At 42.5% G+C, this 17,350-nt stretch overlaps 1 protein-coding gene across 7 annotated transcripts in view; it reads left to right on the forward strand.

The window, feature by feature from the left end:
- Positions 1–12,924, forward strand: part of LOC105564460 (MAP7 domain-containing protein 1-like) — a 30,785-nt gene extending 17,861 nt beyond the window's left edge. Inside the window, exons 2-12 of one of the 7 annotated variants that reach the window (XM_012016833.1) lie at positions 194–238; positions 1,957–2,190; positions 2,835–2,944; positions 3,252–3,541; positions 7,300–7,338; positions 7,932–7,973; positions 8,054–8,515; positions 9,252–9,321; positions 10,292–10,507; positions 10,816–11,050; positions 11,342–12,924. In XM_012016833.1, the coding sequence (XP_011872223.1) occupies positions 194–238; positions 1,957–2,190; positions 2,835–2,944; positions 3,252–3,541; positions 7,300–7,338; positions 7,932–7,973; positions 8,054–8,515; positions 9,252–9,321; positions 10,292–10,507; positions 10,816–11,050; positions 11,342–11,521 (1,923 nt within the window). In that variant the 3' untranslated portion in view covers positions 11,522–12,924. The remainder of the gene's footprint in view (positions 1–193; positions 239–1,956; positions 2,191–2,834; positions 2,945–3,251; positions 3,542–7,299; positions 7,339–7,931; positions 7,974–8,053; positions 8,516–9,251; positions 9,322–10,291; positions 10,508–10,815; positions 11,051–11,341) is intronic. The other 6 variants (XM_012016834.1, XM_012016838.1, XM_012016836.1 and 3 more) reach the window with 6 other exon arrangements.
- Positions 12,925–17,350: the final 4,426 nt, after the last annotated feature.

Consider the following 17,350-nt stretch of genomic DNA (forward strand, 5'->3'; position numbering starts at 1 on the left):
CGAGAGTCGCTAACCGAGTTGTTCTTCTTTCTATTTACTCTGCCTCTCACATGTGACTCCCCGTTCCTCGTCGCCGCCACCTCCGCCGCCGTCGTCGCCGCCGCCGCCGCCGCCGTCGTCGTCGTTGGATATCTCGACGGATAAAATAAAAAATATATAAAATACCCTCCCCGTGTCTGTAAACGCGATGCAGTACCATCGACCTATCACCATCCTACCGCTCTCCAGCATCATCCAGGTAGGTACTTCCATCAGCTGATGGTTTACGATCGCAGTGCACGGCAAATGCTCGACTTTCGTCACCGGAAGCGCAACAGGTGCGATCGTCGATTCTGATCTTTGCGCAGATTTCCGAGATCGTACTTCTCGTCTTAGAGCTCCATTTATGCGAAACTTAGACACTTAGTTTCCATTATTTTTTGTTGAAAACGCAAGCGAGTAACTTGCGCACGGTTGGTTGTGCCTTTCGATCAGCTTCGCGTAAACCCAGCGGTTCGAGTTTGAATTCTTGGATTGGAAAATTGTCCTGCTGGAGCCAATCGAACAAATTCAATTAACGTTTTTGATATCAGAATTGACTGATACCTCTTTGCGTGATTCTACAACTAGATCGACATTGTCTTTCTCAAATTGCATTTATAGAAATATATAGCTAAAATATAATATAAAATATAAGTTAACTATTGTACAAATAGTACGAATGAAATTTGAGAAATACAATTGGTAAAGAGTTCGCGTAATTTTATAGGAGAACCGAAATTAAACAATTTAAGACGTGAATTGTTCAGGTGGAATTGTTCAGTTTAAGGAACATTAATAAAGTTATTCAAATGAAATTGTTCAGATTTGTGGAACTTAATAAATTGAGAATGTACTAAAGCTTAAAAAGAAGTTATACGTATACAAATACGTAATCGAAAGGAACGTCGAGCATTCATTTGATTTGCCTGCGTTCGATAACACCTCTCGATGATAATGTGTAATTTTATATGTTCAACTTTTATAATTTTTCTATATGTATAATTAACTATGTTTAATTCCTACATTGCGTATTACGACATCGACAGAAAGTTACGCAAAGTTTGCAGATAATTCTAGGAAATGCAAGTAAAAATAGATGTAACGACGCTTTGCCGCTCTCACGCTAATTAATGTCATGCGTCTCGCATTAATTAATTTCAGATCTCGATGTTTACTAATTCTAAAGCGCTACCTCTCATCGCAGTAATACTCATCTTCATGGTGTCGCGCGTAATTCAAGGTAATGTAACGCGTTGCTTAATCCCCGTTGCCACATTCCTCATTGACATGCTCATACGTTTAAAAAGCTTGGTAATGGAATTACACGTTGAAACCTCTCGTGTGCGATCCATGCCGTTTACGTATCGATCATTTGGCATGTCGCTACTCATCGCTGGAACGCATCGAATGCTACGCCTTTACTATTTTTCATCTTTTGGTGACGGCGTTTTATTAATACAAGCTAGATAATCAAATATTTAATTTTATGTTAAAATAAGTGCATTTAATGCGCTAAAATAAATTGCAAATCTCGATGTTGACGCAATACAAAGACCCGTAGACTTTTTCATTCATGTAATACGCGAATTTAATTTCTGAATGCTCGGATTATCGGATCCACCCTTTTTCTTTGGAGAAAAGAATCTTTCTTTCCCCAATAACTGCTCTAATAAACCCCCAGGCAGAAGCTTAAGGAAGTTTGTCATTCGGACTTTTTATCGCGAACAAAAACGTCTCGCCGCCCGCTTCTTGAATTTCCTCCGTTTTTATTTTGCCCGTAATCGCAAAAAGCCTACGAATCTACGCGTACAATTTGACCGTCACCGAAAGAGTAGACCGCTTGGCATCTTGGCTCGCAGCGAAATATATCCGCTTCGCAGCTCGCCGCTGCCGTACGAGCGCGATTAGTAAAAACGAGACGTTCGTTGCCTCCAGTTGAGGACCGTTCCTTACGTGCCCTATATGCCATACGTGGCGCACAAAAGGCTGGTCACCATAATTCACACGCCGGTCCATCATGCATACTACACTGGCGCGATGATACCGATAAGGGTGCGAGCGCGCGTGCGGCCCAGCGTCCTCGCAGCTGAGCTCAACAGGATACGCTACCTGCCGAGGGTGTCCACCCGATCCTACATTGAAGAATACCTAAATTCCCGAGACAATATAGTAAGTCCGGCAGTTAGTCTAGTATCACTCTCCCTCTCTCATTTTTTTCCCCCTCCCTCCCCCCCCCCTCTCTCTCTCTCTCTTTCTCTCTGATCTAAATCAGTCTAACATCCTAAAAGCACATGGTAAAACTTGTACTGTCGCTATTGTTCACGGCGACCATCCGCATCGACATCGTCATCGTCGTTACTTTTCATCAACGTTCGTTTGTATCGGATACCACGAGCGGACATCGCGTCGTTGCAATGCTCATTCGTCTTTTATAACAGAAAAAATCCGTAGTTGCGACTCGAGATTTTTGAATCGCAGATTGCCGCTTATTCTGTTCGTTCGGTAGAAACATTGCGTTGGAAAAACAAAAGATTCGATACTGTCATCGATGATGAAACCCACGTTTTTGCCGCGACTCATCAACCCGATTAAATCCGATTCCTCGTTTAATATAATTAATATACTATTATATCAAGAAATCAAAGTTAAGACATGAGGCTATCATTAACAAGAGCCTACTTTTAAATTCGTGAAGAAAAGTGCAAACTTGAAAGATCATTCGCGTTAGTTTACGATGATCAAAACTGTAAATGCATGCGAGAGATTGATTGACTAATTCATACAAATAACGTTTCGCATATGTCTCTTCGCAGCTTTTCGACGATGAGGCAAGGGAGATTCGCGCGAGAGTGGATTCTCTTCTTCGACGCGTCCACGTGTACGTGCCAAGGGCAGTGGCAAGGTATCCGACGAAAATAAAATGGTGTGCAATTAATTACTCAACTAAATTGACTAGAGTATAGCATCGCAATCATCCGAATCGCTTTTTAATAATTAGAAAAAGGAAATTTAGCGCGTTCGACCCCTTACGCTTATTAAATTGATATTCTAGAGTTAGAGTACTCAAAATAATTTTGTGACCCGGAAATGAAAGTACAAAAATATCCTAAGGCATGAGTGAAGCAAATATTTCTCCACAGTTTTCGTTTGCAATTTACGCTTCCAAGTCGCAGAGTAGCGCTGGCCGCTTTCGCTTGCGAGATAATCATCGATCTCTTCCCGCCTTCCAGCGACTTCCTCGAGGACATCGTGCCGGAACGTATGCGCAGCCACGACTACGTTCACCGGCTGCTCACCGGCCGCAACAACGCGAAGAAGCAGCTCGATTATCTGAGCTGGTACGACGTGCCCGACCGGGGCGCCTTCGGCACCCTGGCGTGCATCAAGTACGTCGCCGGCAAGCCGCAGTTCGTCAGAAGACCATACGTCAAGGTCGCGGACCTACGGCCCTCCGATATCCGCAACGACGTCAACTTCCTCAGCTACTACAGCAAGAACCGTCAGGCGGCCGCGACTGCCTGTGAGTAATCCATCACGGTGACGAGGACGACGGTGACGATGACGATGACGATGACGACAACGAAGACGGGGTTCGTGTCGCGATGCACGTTTCAGCCTCGAAGAGATTGCTCTTCGGGAGTGAAACGCTGTTCGAGAACGGTCCCGTCTTGACGGTGTTACACATGGTGATCCGTACACGAAGCACGTAGTTAGAGGCGCGAGACTGACGAGAACGGAGCGGAGAGATCCTCAAAGAAGCGCCACACGTACAAGAATTTTAATTTGCAATTATGATATAATCTAATATCTAATTTTGTAACAGCTCGTTAAAATTGATTTCGACATAACTGCAACTCGTGACAATCATTCGTGATTATATTTTTGTAAAAATATTGGCATCCTTATTTGATTGTTTCCGCCAAAATTTACTCATAGAGAGATACTTATATTAAGGAAGCTCTTGGAACAAAAAAACAGCTACGCTACGTTCTCGCGGCTCGAGACATGATTTTTGAATAGATTTGGAAATCTGAAAGACGGCCCCACGACGCCGTTGTGTGCACCTCTCTTTTTGTATATTTTTTTTCTCGTTCCACCACCGCCCTCTCGCCCCCCCCCGCCCTCTCGTTTCTCTACTTTTTTTTTCATCCCTTTTCTTGGATTGGCTGGCACCTCTGGTTTACACTGTCTAAAAACTTTTGTTTGTGCTAGAGAGCACGTGTGTTTATCTGATATTTTTGCTGTTTTGTTGTTGGTCACACAACAATTGGTCTTACTTTTTGTACGTCTCTTTTTGTCGTGGCTGCATTACTGTTCGATAGTATTGTGTCTAATCAGTACAACAGCAACGTACACACTTACCCCCCACGTATCCCGCATCCGTTTTTGATAACCATCCCGTCATGCGTTATCCGACACAGCGCGTTTTTATTATTATTATTATAGCTCTGCGGAAAAGATATACAATTGAATTGTCTCTGCGGTAAGAGCATAAATGTTAATTTCCGTTATCGTTCTTAGGAAATCTTTTTCTATTATTATGCACTCTGCGACAAAGTCTATAAACATGTTGAGAGTCGTATATTTTCAGATTATAAAGTTGCGTCGCTAATCTTATTCGTAAGAAGATCGAGTTATGCTCTTTCCCCGGGATGATTGATTCGGTCTATCGGTGAGACCGATCCATCGATTTGGCGGCGGTTCGCATTTCTTTTTTACGAACCAACGGAACCTATCGCTATTTTTTATTGCGGTAACCGGAAAACACGGCGAAAACGACACAGTGACCAAAAAGAAAAATCGTGAGTCATATCAAAAGAAACGAAGGAACGAGAGAGAGCAAGACATATACACGACGGGGACTCCAGGCGGAACACCAGACTGGGATCACGCGCCAATTGCAGAATTTTGCGGCGCTCGCGGATAAGAGCAAAAATTGAGAGAGAGGAAGCAGTGCGGCTTTTTTGAACGTTTCAGGCTTGGGTTGGAGGGAGAAGGTGCCGGAGCTGTACCAGAAGCCGAGCAAGACAAGCGAGGAAGAGGCGGAAGAGACGGAGGCCGCCGCCGAGGAGTGACTTCGACTGCCGTCGTTTCATCATCACGCGAACTGTGGCCGATACCGTCCGCTTTTACGTTCCGGAAGTGACGTATTCGCGCGCGATAAGATACGGCAGGCATCATACGGATATGCGGAAGCTGCAGGATTGCAAACCGAAAGCGAACTCTTTATCTCCTTTTCACGATGAGAATTTATTCGTCAAATTTTCAAGCGAGCCTTTCGTCAATGAGGTTTGAATTATTAAAATGTATAAAAACCAACGTTACAGACAGTGCTCGATAAAATTTTTATGCAATTGTTACAAAATAACGAATTCTAAATTAGCAAAGAAAACTGTAGAGAAGTGACGATAAAGAGAAGAATAAAATTTTCGGAACGAAACTAGATTGTACAAACACGAATATGATCTCATATGGGATTGAATTGAATTGTATAAATTTTCATTTCAATAAATAAAATATCGTTCTAGAGTAAAATTATTGCGAGAGCTGTGTAAATATGCAAAGATTTCTGTCACAGATGAAATAGCTTTAGACAAATCAATAAGCGCGTTTCCATTTTTAATTATATTACGACACCCGAGAGGCAGGAAGAGTTTGCAGACTTCAGTTTTAGAACTTTAGCTCCTTCAGTGTTTTAAACGCAGTTTTATATTCGGTTCGCAAGCCTGGCAAAAACTCTGTCCGAACGGAATTATTTTACTGCGCGCAGCTACCGGGGATAGTCATGATCGAAAAAAAAAATCTAATATCCGTCTCCACTTATTTATTTTTCCTTTCTTCTATTCCGGTCGTGTGCTCGTCGACCGCTTCATTAAAGTCCAATGTGCCGATATTCGCAATAATCATAGAACGTGCTGTATTTTCCGAGCGTTCTTCATTCAATTTTTACTCGATGGACTTTAATGAAATTGCGACGGGCGTGTAAAATTGTCGTGACTACCGAAACGATCGTGCCCGATCGATGCGATCTACGAAGTGAAAACGAACACGAAAGAAAGAAGATGCGATAAAGAGACAGGAGAAAAGGGAATCGATTAAATTAATGCGACGAAACATCGCGAGATCTGCGCGCGTTCACAGAGAGAGAAACAGAGATAAAATTGTAGACGCTAACCCCAATGTTGCACGTATTGCATCACGATGTTCGTGCGATTACCGTTTCGATTTTGTAAATCCCGTTTTGTTCGTGCTTGTGAGGTAGCAACAAACAAAAACATACGAATAAAATAATAATGTCCGATGGAAGCGAGAGTCTCCAAGTCAATTACTTTACTTTGCACGAGAGAATAGTGGAAACGTAGGCGAGCTGCGTAACGAATAAATGCACTGTTTCCGAGGTAAGCTTCTTCATGTGCTTCGTAGTTTAACCAACGACGTCTCGTTTTGTCTCTGAAATCCCCTATTTGTAGAGTCTATTAAGATTAACGCTCGAGGAGAAAATAAATTATCCTGAGTAATTGTTTCAATGCCTTTTAATTGTTCTGTTTAAAAAATACGCTTCTTTTGGACGTAGAAAAATTTGAATTTTAATAAAAGGTATTTCACTCAGACTGCACTTAACAATTGTTTTGTCCTAATTTCTGACGCAGCGCACAATTCAACGGTACAAATCTATGTTAGAAAAATACAAAAATAACTGGAAAGGAATGAAACCTAAAGAGTTACTTAGCTGTATAATTTGATTGTGAAAAATATCCAATTATAAGTATCTGATTTCAGAGACAAAAATCCGACAAATCAATCGCTAGATGTGACCGAGTGTGATCTCTAATCGGACGTGACGCTAATCGAAGCGTGACGATCAATGAATCATCTTCACGAGAAAAGACGCGAATTGTGATCTCATTAATTGCCGACCTCATTGACGATAAGACATCGACGTACACGATATGTTCGCGCCATCAAAAGAGCTCGATTCATCCTTAATCCTCAGAGTGCTTCCATAGCTAATATTATTATGAATTTATTTCTCTTTTTTCATTCATTCGCCGCATATCTGTACGTAAAGTCGTGCACTTTTGTTTCACACGCTCTGTAATTAACTAACGAACATGCCTCATCAACTGCTTTTCACATTTGTTGTATATAATTCATAGTAATTGCTTTCTAATGTCACGTTCTCCGCGAAGTGTCTTACCGCTTCCTTGGATTCGTGTCGCGAGCTTTAAAAGAATCCTTTGTCGCTAATCGGTGCTTTATGTTTCATGTACCTCACAGCTCCCGGTCAACCAATGACAGAACGAGAGATGCGAAAGGGTCAGTAGGCACACACAAAATAATCCTTTTTGAGATAACAAGATATTAAAGATCGAGTCGCGATCGTGGGGACGCTTTTACAAGAAATTCATTTTGTGTGAATCACATAAGTGCAGGACACAATCCATTCGTTGAAACATTGTACAAAATTGCCTTCATACGCCATACCTCCATATTTTCTACACATTATCATTTCTATTATGGGAATTGACGAGAGAACACAAGAATATACATTTACGTTATTAATTTTTAATTCTGTAACAAAATTATTTAATATTTGTATGAATAACGTTGCAAAAACATAAATGTATTCCGCATTGATGAACGTTGATTATTTTGGAAATATTTGTGAAACAACATGTCATAAACAATTTATCTCTTTTGCGTATTAAAGTTTTAAATTTACTAAAATTTCAAGTTAATAAATTCAACGACTTTATGATAAATTCGTGAATAAAACTTGAGTTATTCTCGAAGTCGCCTAGAAACTCAAACTTTAATCATCATTTTTGTACGCCTTTATAATTGAGTGATGTTTCACTGCGCCCTTTCTTTTGTATCTCCCACATGTAACGTCTTCTGACAATTTCCAGTACGCGCATTAGGCCACGACTCAACAGCCCAGGCACAAAAAAGTAAGTCTCCATATAAAATGGCAAAATCCAGATCGATTCCCTTGTGTCACTTGTTCATGTTCGCCCTGTACGCGTCGCAGCTTCTGCCCCGGAATCGGAAGAAAAACCAGAGAAGAAAGCGAAAAAGAAGCCTGAGCCGGAGATAGAGCCGGAACCAATGTGGTTCGAAGCGGAGTCCGAGCCGATACAAGAACCCGAACCGGTGCCCGAACCGGTAGCCGAACCGGTGAAAGAACCGGAGCCGGAGCCGGAGCCGGAACCTGTGAAACCTGTGAAACCGACGAAGGGAACGAGATCGGCAAGATCGGCAAAATCCGCGAAAACGACCGAACGTAAAGCGGAACCGGCGCCGGAACCGGAACCGGAGCCCGTGAAAGAGCCAGAAATCGTGAAGGAACCGGAGCCCGAGCCTGTGCAGGTACCGGAGCCTATCTCAGAGCCGGAACCGATAGCGGAACCAGAGGCGCCGGCGGAACCGGTCGCGGAGGACGCGCCGATTGAAAGCGCGGAGGCCGTAAGTGACGAAGCTAAGGAACAGCAAGGTACGTTGATATCTCGGTCGATACCGCGGGCCGGAAGTATTCCATTTCGGCGACCGGAAACGAGCCTGTCACGCGAACGGTAGATACCTTTTGGTATCGCACGGGGTAGGCAGAGAGTCGATCGTTGCTCTGTGTCGTTGTTAACAGCATCTACCGTATCGATCGCACGAGGATGAATGTGTCTAGTCTAGATAGCGTCCAGCGTCTCTCTCGCCCGTTTTCGTGATAAATGTCTCTCCTCGTAAAATGGTGTCGAGATTGCCTTGCAGAGTGTCTTTTGTTTTCGTGACATTCCTACCCAAAATTGTTATACTTCGCGCAAGATAATGTCGGGACTAAAAATAGATATAATTGCGGCGGATAAGCATTAGCATTCACGACGCACCTTTGATACGCTTTTGAATCGTGAAACTGGTTCTAATTTCGGAGCCCTGTCTGAGAACTATCTATCCAATAGTATCAATTTTAACTCATTAAACGTAGACTGCGAAATATTAATGTTAATAGCGTCGGTATAATTAGCCAAGTATTCAATTAGTAAAATGGCTAAATTAATTTTACATCGGCATTTAAATATTTATTGAGATGCTTTTAATTCTGTGTTTACTCGACAGGGCGCAATTAGCAAATGCAAGAATAAAGTTTCACCGTCACTTTTAGCATTAAACGTGCATTGTGAAGTTTCGCCATCGAATCGTATCTCCATCATCGATAACCTAATGAAACTATGTTGCAGTGAAGCAAGACAAGGAAGACGCCGTGAGGAGAGCCGAAGCGTACCTCGCTAAAGCGGCTCGGGAAGCGCAGTAAGTGATTTTCGTTTAAGAGCGACACGCGCCAACAGAATGAGCCAGTCGCGCGAAAATAATCGCTCGATATATAAATGCGATCGTTTTGCGTAACATTAGCAATGTACGCGGCCAAATTATCCGCTTGATCCGCGACAATTGACAAGCGACTTGGCAAATATCTGACCCTTGCTCGCTGTTCGTGAAACGTCATTCGGTTTAAAAACGCACCCTTACTCGACACAGCAATCGACTATTAAAAATATTCAATTTTCGTATAATAAGATCTCTAAAGTTTAAACACAAAAAATGATAGAATATCATTTCAACGATACATAATTGAAACTGACGTACAGTGGTGGCTGTTCTAATTTCAAAATTAATAATATTAGTTTATCGGTGATGATAATTTTAGACAAAAGTGATAAATTTTCAACGCGGAACTTTCCCGTGAAAAGTATTCGCATTCATGCGGCTTGTAGTTTTATCTTGCGAGATATGCGAGAAACGCGCGCATCGGAATATCTGTAATGCGAGCTTCATTAAAAAACTTGAGGATAGCTTTTCGCACATGCAAGCACGTACGTACAAGCCCACCGGCATATTTTCCTAATTAGCGATTCCGTATATTATAATTCGTGGTTAGTCTCATAATGTATCATGTGAATTTCAAACGTCGCCGCGCATCGCATAAGTTTGAGACGGGAAATTCAGATGACGTTGGAGGATTTATTTATTCGCAGATTAGAACAGCGTGAAAACATTACAGTTTTCAAATCTATAATTGATATCAAACTGGATAGAACTGTTTCCAATGTTTCACTAAACTTCTCAGTTCATTTAGATTTTTATTTCTTATAAAACGCAAGCTTTCAATTTCCCTCTCACAAACGATTTTACAAACACTTTTATTTATGTTCCACATCGGCTCTCGCTTGCCTGTCGCATCCGGGCAATTTCGCCAATTGCGAATAACTTTGTTTTAAAGATCGGAAGAGGAGAGGCGGAAGGCCGCGGAGGAGGAACGGCTGCAGCTAGAGATGGAGGAGAAGAAAGCGTGGGAGGCGTTGCAGCTTGCGCAGGAACGGAAAGAGGAGCTTGGCCAGATACTGGAGATCGAGCAGCAGGAAGCTGAGAGGAAGGCGGAAGACGCAAAGTTACAAGCTGAACACGAGGAAGAAGAGAGAATAGAAGAGGGGGAAAGGTAAGCTCGTTACTTAGAAGAAAATTCTTGGTAGTGATTTTACAAATCGTCCTTTGTAAAAAAAAATCATCATTCATAAAGTAAGCACCGATTGTCGATTAAAAATAATTAAGGGAGAGAACACTAATATGTATTAATGATTATAGTATATATAATAATAAAATTATGTAACTTGTAAACAAAAAATTATAAAATGTATACAAAATTCAGAACAATTACATTAATATTAATGTGACTTTAGACGATTGGAATTGACAAAAAATATGTATGCTTTTATCTATCTAATCTAACTCGCTCTCTATTAATAGATTATTCAACCAGGCGAACCTCGAAGCGCTCATACAGGAGCAAGAGCGATTGATAGTCGAGGAGCATCTCGAAGAAATTCACAATCAAAAGCAGGAGCAAGAAGAGACGGACGTTGCGCTCGCAACTAGTGACAATAAAGACGTCAGCTGCACCGAGGAACCGGTGGATCTTGGTGAAATTACCGATCAAGAAAAGGAAGAGAAACACGACGTTACCACAGATGATGAAACACGAGTAAGCAGTCGCTCAAGTATCGAAAGCTATACCTAATTCCCCTTAAACTTTGACTACTTTCATTGAATATGAACAATTCCACATCAATGTGACTGCGCAAAAATGTTCTAAGCTCCGCTCCTCTAAATCCAGTGAGAGAGATATATATACTTAGTAACTTCGTGTCCAAATAGCTTATTGAATTTCTGTAGAGAAAGGGCCGCGTTCGGATTCATTCAAGAACCGACAGTTGAGGAGAAACTTCCCGAAATACCGCTGAACGAGTTGAGTCACAAGAAATTCGCCTTTCAGATCGAAGAAGAGAATGCCCACGAAGAGGAGGTCGTCGAGATAGCCGAAAGTCCGTTCGTCGAGGAACCAGAAGGAGCTGAGAGCAAGCCACAAACGGGACCGATGGCGGCTGAAGATGGACCGCAGATCGAGGAGGTTACTTCCGGCGATGAATTCTCCTGGGGCGACCAGGACTCGTAAATCGGACCGTTTCGCGGCATCGATGGACCACGTTCCTTTATCGTCATCGTTAACTAGGATTCAACGCGTCTTCGTCCTGACACCCTGTCCGCGAATATCATCCAATCCATCGTCAACCAACCATCGCGGATAATCGCCGATCCGGCGACGCGACGGAGAGATCTTAATTAATTTCCCCTTTAATCCAATCTCCCTATTTATTTATTCGTAAAATGCACATTTCGCGTTCAGCTTCACGTTTCATCAGCGCACATTTCGCAATCAATTTCGCGCGTCACGTCGTGTTGATCATATTAGACGAATTCGCGTGGATCGATATATACCTAAGTTTAAAACCGTGAAATCTCTGGTGGCTATATTTTTATTAGCTCATCTCAGAAGGGACCGATCGGAGACTCGCCTGTGGTCTCGTGCGATCTGCGCGTATTTATTTCATTACCGACCGTACCCTTTCACATTATATCCTGCGTCGGAGAGCGGCAACCCGTAGATCGAGTCTGACACGAGTATCGATTTTCGTTGGTCTGCCGGTGGTGGTGATTCGTTTATAGTCTCGGATAGTAATCGGGTAGAAATATCGCGACGTATTTTAGCCGTCCATTCGGCAGTCGTGCAGTCGAGCTGGCTTCGCCGTCGTCTATTTTTACAGTAACAGCTTCGAGTTTCAGCCATGAAATTGGTTTGACTGCGATTGTCCGAGCGATCGATCGGGAGGACGGATTCCGGAAATAATCGCGAGCACGATTTCAGAATTAGCGGCCATCTTACGACTCCCGTCGCTCGGAAAGTGGCAGCCACCTGACACTTATGTTGAAGTATTGCTTATTATTAAAAAGATACTGCATACATATGTTATAAGAGCGTGGTGATAATAAGAATGATTCAATGTGGAATCTCACTCCGCGATTTAAAAGGCTCGTCCTTTGCGCGGGCAACGTTGCGACCCAGAAAAATCGCGGAGCTGGGGATGAAACGGCCGCGAGTACAATTTTTTTTCAATTAACTAAGCCCGAGATACAAATTTTTTATGTTTTATAAAATCTTCACGAGATTATCTGGCATTGCAGAACAAAACGTATACGAATATACCTGCGGTCCGCGAAACACGCTCATTACGCTTTCATTTCGGAAGACCCCCTGTTGTTTTCGCCGTGAATCGAGATTAAAATTAGACATGGGAGAAGCTGCACAATACGTAAGATAGTCGATGTTGTGTGTAATCGACGTTGTGAACAAAACAGGAAGGTACTCAACGAGGTACTTGATGAAAAACGAATTTATTCATATTCTATTTATATATTTCTGTATTTAATGCGCACTTGAAATCCGTAGTACGCAATGTGTACCCACGCAACGCCTATTTTGTTTATGATTAAAGACAATAAATATTATAAATGATAAAATAAGGATGTATTTGTTTCGCGCCCCGCAAATGCATCGCATATTTCACAAAAGGCAATAGCGGGTAGCAAAACATTATGCAATCAATATCTATGACGTATAATCTCCGATACCTTGTGCGGTAATTTTTTTAATTGTTTCACTCGTAAACATTCAACTAATTAATCGTTGACAATAATTGATGCTGAAACAGACGAAGAAAGAAATTGTGATCTTCCAGTGCGGATCGTGCGGGAAACGAAACCGTTGTATAAAATCCCGAAAGTAGCAAGAAAGAAACTTCCCTTCTCCGATATGCGTTGATTCATCCAGGTTTAACATCCCCCTTGGGACACCCCGCGATCGTTCACCCGCCAAATCTCGCCGACCACGGTGGGGCGTCTCCGCGTGGAAAAGACGCTCTCGGAAGTGGCAACGGGTTGTACATACCGGGCTCGCAAACCCACCGTCCGCGTCTGACGCCCCGCATTTTCGCGGCGTGTCTCGCGGTGTAAACACGCGGGGGAGCGTTTCGCTCGCCGGTCGAGGGTGATGAGCTGAAGTGGGCCAGGCCGCGTTTGACTCAAAGGGAGACTCCGAAACGACGGGCGGCTTCAAAGCAAAAACGAGGTTGAATATGTGTGCCAGCGTGCGCCCGCCCGACGCTAAGCCCAAGCACCGAGCTATAGATGCATGCAAGCCGGTGCGTCCACTGTCATTGCACAGAACCGCGCCAGTAATATTGCGGTTCTTACGTCGACCGGTCCCGCGTACGTATACGTGTATATACATACGCGCGCGCATAAACGCGCGCGGAGACCGAGCAGGGCGCACAAAACGCGCTGGAACGAAATTATTTATAATCGAGACGCTTCTATCGCGTGACGCGCTTAATCAATGCGCGCAAGAAGCCCCACCCCCCCCTCCCCCCGCTAAATTAACAGACTCTAAAACCGGCGTTGCGTCAACCGGCGAACCGCCCGGGGGCTTTTTGCGAACCGTAACCGCCGCGCGCGAAGGAGACGGTCGGCGATATTACATATTAGGTCATCGCGTATCTCTGCCCCGGGATTTACGGGAGATTGCGGTTTTGCGGTTTTCAACGGGCCGCTCGTGTCGAAAAGTTAAGTCTTATCGCGGGGCGGGTCGCCCCGAAATTGCCATTTTTATTCCGCCCGTCTCTCCCGGCCGTTTAATTTTAATTTCTTTCGGGCGATGGAAATGTATCCCCGACACCGCGGACACGGGTTCCCACGTCCGGATACAGATCCGCGAGCGAACTCTCCGGAACTAATCCCTCGGCAAATAATTCGAAACAGCAAGCTGACCTAATTCGCGGGAGTTAATAACTCGGCGGTCGTTTCTAAAAGTCATTCGGCTAGGCAGCAAGACGAATTCCGTTGTCATGCTAATCCTTTAACGCGATTAACTTAAGTCGTACCTTTCGAGCGACGACTCCCCCTTCTTTTTGTGCCGCTCCGTACAACGGCCTTGATGCCTGATATCGTCAAGCCAGGCTCATTAATCTGGATGAAACCCCCCGTGGGTGTACCACGAGAGTGACCCACGTCAATGAATCACTTTCGCCCTTTGCGGATATTAAACATTAGGCCCCGAGGCAAAAAAATTATGTTACAGATTTATGCATTGTACTCTTCTTTTTCGTGCACTCTCTAAAAGCCAATCGGTGGATTATCGCTGAAAACAGCGAATTATTCAGTGCTGCACACGGAGAGGATTTTCTCTTAATATTTAGCCTGAAAATCGTACAATACGGCATGAAATTGAAGAACTTCATGAGAGTTTTGTGAAATTTTACCATACATTTTACTAGTATTATACTTACAATTGGTATACATTTTATTAGTAAAATGTATGGCGAAATTTCAGAAAAATCTCATAAAGTTCTTCGAAACGTCTCACGATTACATGATTTTCAGGGTAAGTTTTAAGAGAAAATTCTCTCCGTGTACTTATAACTGTTTTCAGTGACGATGCACCGATTGACTTTTAGAAAGTAGAGGAAAGTCATGAGACAGTAGGTTTTCAACGTCCAAATGTTAATCACAAATCTCTTTTCGCAACGATTACGCGATCGATTTTCCACTAAACAGTCGGTTCCACCAACAGACGATGCCTATTAATTTAGCGGAAACTCCGCTATCCCATAATAGGGGACTTTCCTCTACGCATTTTTACTGTTGCGCACAGGCGAATCGAACACAGTGCGAGCAAGTTGCAGCTGCTTTCTCGAGGGCACTTATTACGCCCTTCAACCTCAGACGAGGGTTCGCGAAACTTGGACGTCTCCGATAACGCGAGAGACAATGACATGCGACAACGACGACGGGGTCGTGCGAGCTGCGTCATTACCCCCCCGGGGATCGACGTGTCGTTTCCTTTGGCAGTCGCGGGATGAGGGGAAAGAGGTGGGAAAGCGTGCGATTCACGGCTGTGCAGTTCGCCGGGAAACGAGCGATTTTCTCTCTCCCGTCGGGGAAAACACGACCATTGTCGTCGACAATCGCTGTGTTTTGCGATCGGCGACGATGGCCAAGGGTAACGATAGCGGCCCGCTATCAAACCACGACGATTTATACGCGGCCAAGAAATCCTCGCCGATTATATATCTGGGTGTCTGCGCGAGTCGCCGGAGAGGGAATCCGTAAGACTGCGCGAGCAGTCGATATTTCAGCCGGAAATTTGCTCTGATTTATGTAGGCCGTGCTCTTACATCTGCATTATTACGTCTTATGATAGACGATGTTATTTAAGCTTTGCCTGGCGCGTACTTTTCCGCGACCGATATTGTGCTTGGAGTCTGAAATCCGCAAGCATATTAATATTTTGTTGACAATTATTAATGTCACTTTAATCCTTCTTACTCAAAGAGTGTCAATCAAACGGGACTAACTCATTTTGTACGCTGACAGAAATTTTTTGTGAAACTAAGTAAATAGATTTACTTAAAATTATTTCTTTTGCTGAAGTAAATATTTATTCTATTTAAATAAAAATATCAAATTTCAAGTAAATCTGTGTATTATATTAAGTAAATTAATTTAAATCATTACATTTTCTACATTCAACTAAAGATTTCATGAGAGAGAGAATACTATTTATTAAATGAAGTCATTGTTTTTGTCAAATAAAAAATCCAATTTTCTTCGCTGTAAAACTCATATCTTAGTAAACATTTTATAGAATTAAAGTAAAATTTTTTAAATTTAAAATTATCTACTTAAATTAAAGAAATGCATGTTTTAATTTGTTTATTATTTTTTAAATTTAATGAAATCTAATGAATAATTTTCTTGAGTAAAGTAATATTTTTTTGGATTAAGATATTTTTTTATCAGTGTACGTGAAATCCTGAAACTGATGTACAATTTTTTCTAAACTCCAAATATATGCAAGTTAAAAATAAGTTTTAATAAATTATACACAAAAATAAATTCAATTGTATTTAATTAAAACAAATTTAAATATAAATGATATTTATATTAGATTCGCATTTATATTAAATGTTATTTAAAAATTCATTGGATTTGATTTAAATAAAATGTTTGAAGAGGATATTTTTGATAAATGTATAATTAGTTAACGTTTAAAATTTCGTAAGAGTAAAGTGTTAACTGAAATTAATTTTTCATATTCCGTAAATCACGTTTCCGCATCACTGAAGGAAACACTGTGTAATGCGCCGAATGAAGAAAAGTAGGAGAAGACAGCCGTGTGTCATCGTCAAGCGAATAATCGCCCTAAACGTCCGCGCCGCGAGCGTCATAATTTTCGGAAGTGCTCCAAGATTAGCGGCTATTGACGTCACTCGTCGCGACAATAAAAAGAGGGACTGGCGCGGGTTTCGCGGGCATCGTGCACATATCACTGACAACGAATCGCCGCGATAGCGAACTGCTGGCGCGCATGGTGCCCGAAAACCTCCAACGATCGATGAGCTTGTTGCCGCTTTGACTCCAACAACGTTACGCCATAATACAATTTGTCCTCCCGCGTGCTAAATATTTTTTTACCGTAAAGAAATAAACCGCGTATCCGTGCACATCCCGCTCCCTTGGATTCCGAGAGCTGAAATGTAACCAACTGTTCACGTCCCAACACGGTTTAGCATAGTAATACACACAACTAATTAATTTAATTTCCATCTATGACCAGCTTTCAGCGTGTTATAATAGAGTTCATTAAGTGGATTTTGTTGTGAAAGGACTCTAAAGCTCGGTTCGTAAAGTAACAAGGATACCGCGTTCTCGTTCTATAGGACGATGATGATCCTACTCATTAGCCTCGGCCAAGTATTTACGCAAGTATTGTGTGACAACGAGTCACTTATTCTCGCCTGGGAACAGTTCACGTTTTAGTATTTCGCGCCATTCCGTGCTTTATAAATTATGAAACCAGGAACAGTGCGAAATAATTGATACATCGTTC

Source organism: Vollenhovia emeryi, unplaced genomic scaffold, assembly GCF_000949405.1.
Source record: "Vollenhovia emeryi isolate VEMERY1.0 unplaced genomic scaffold, V.emery_V1.0 DF939164.1, whole genome shotgun sequence".
In the NCBI taxonomy this organism is placed as follows: domain Eukaryota; kingdom Metazoa; phylum Arthropoda; class Insecta; order Hymenoptera; family Formicidae; genus Vollenhovia; species Vollenhovia emeryi.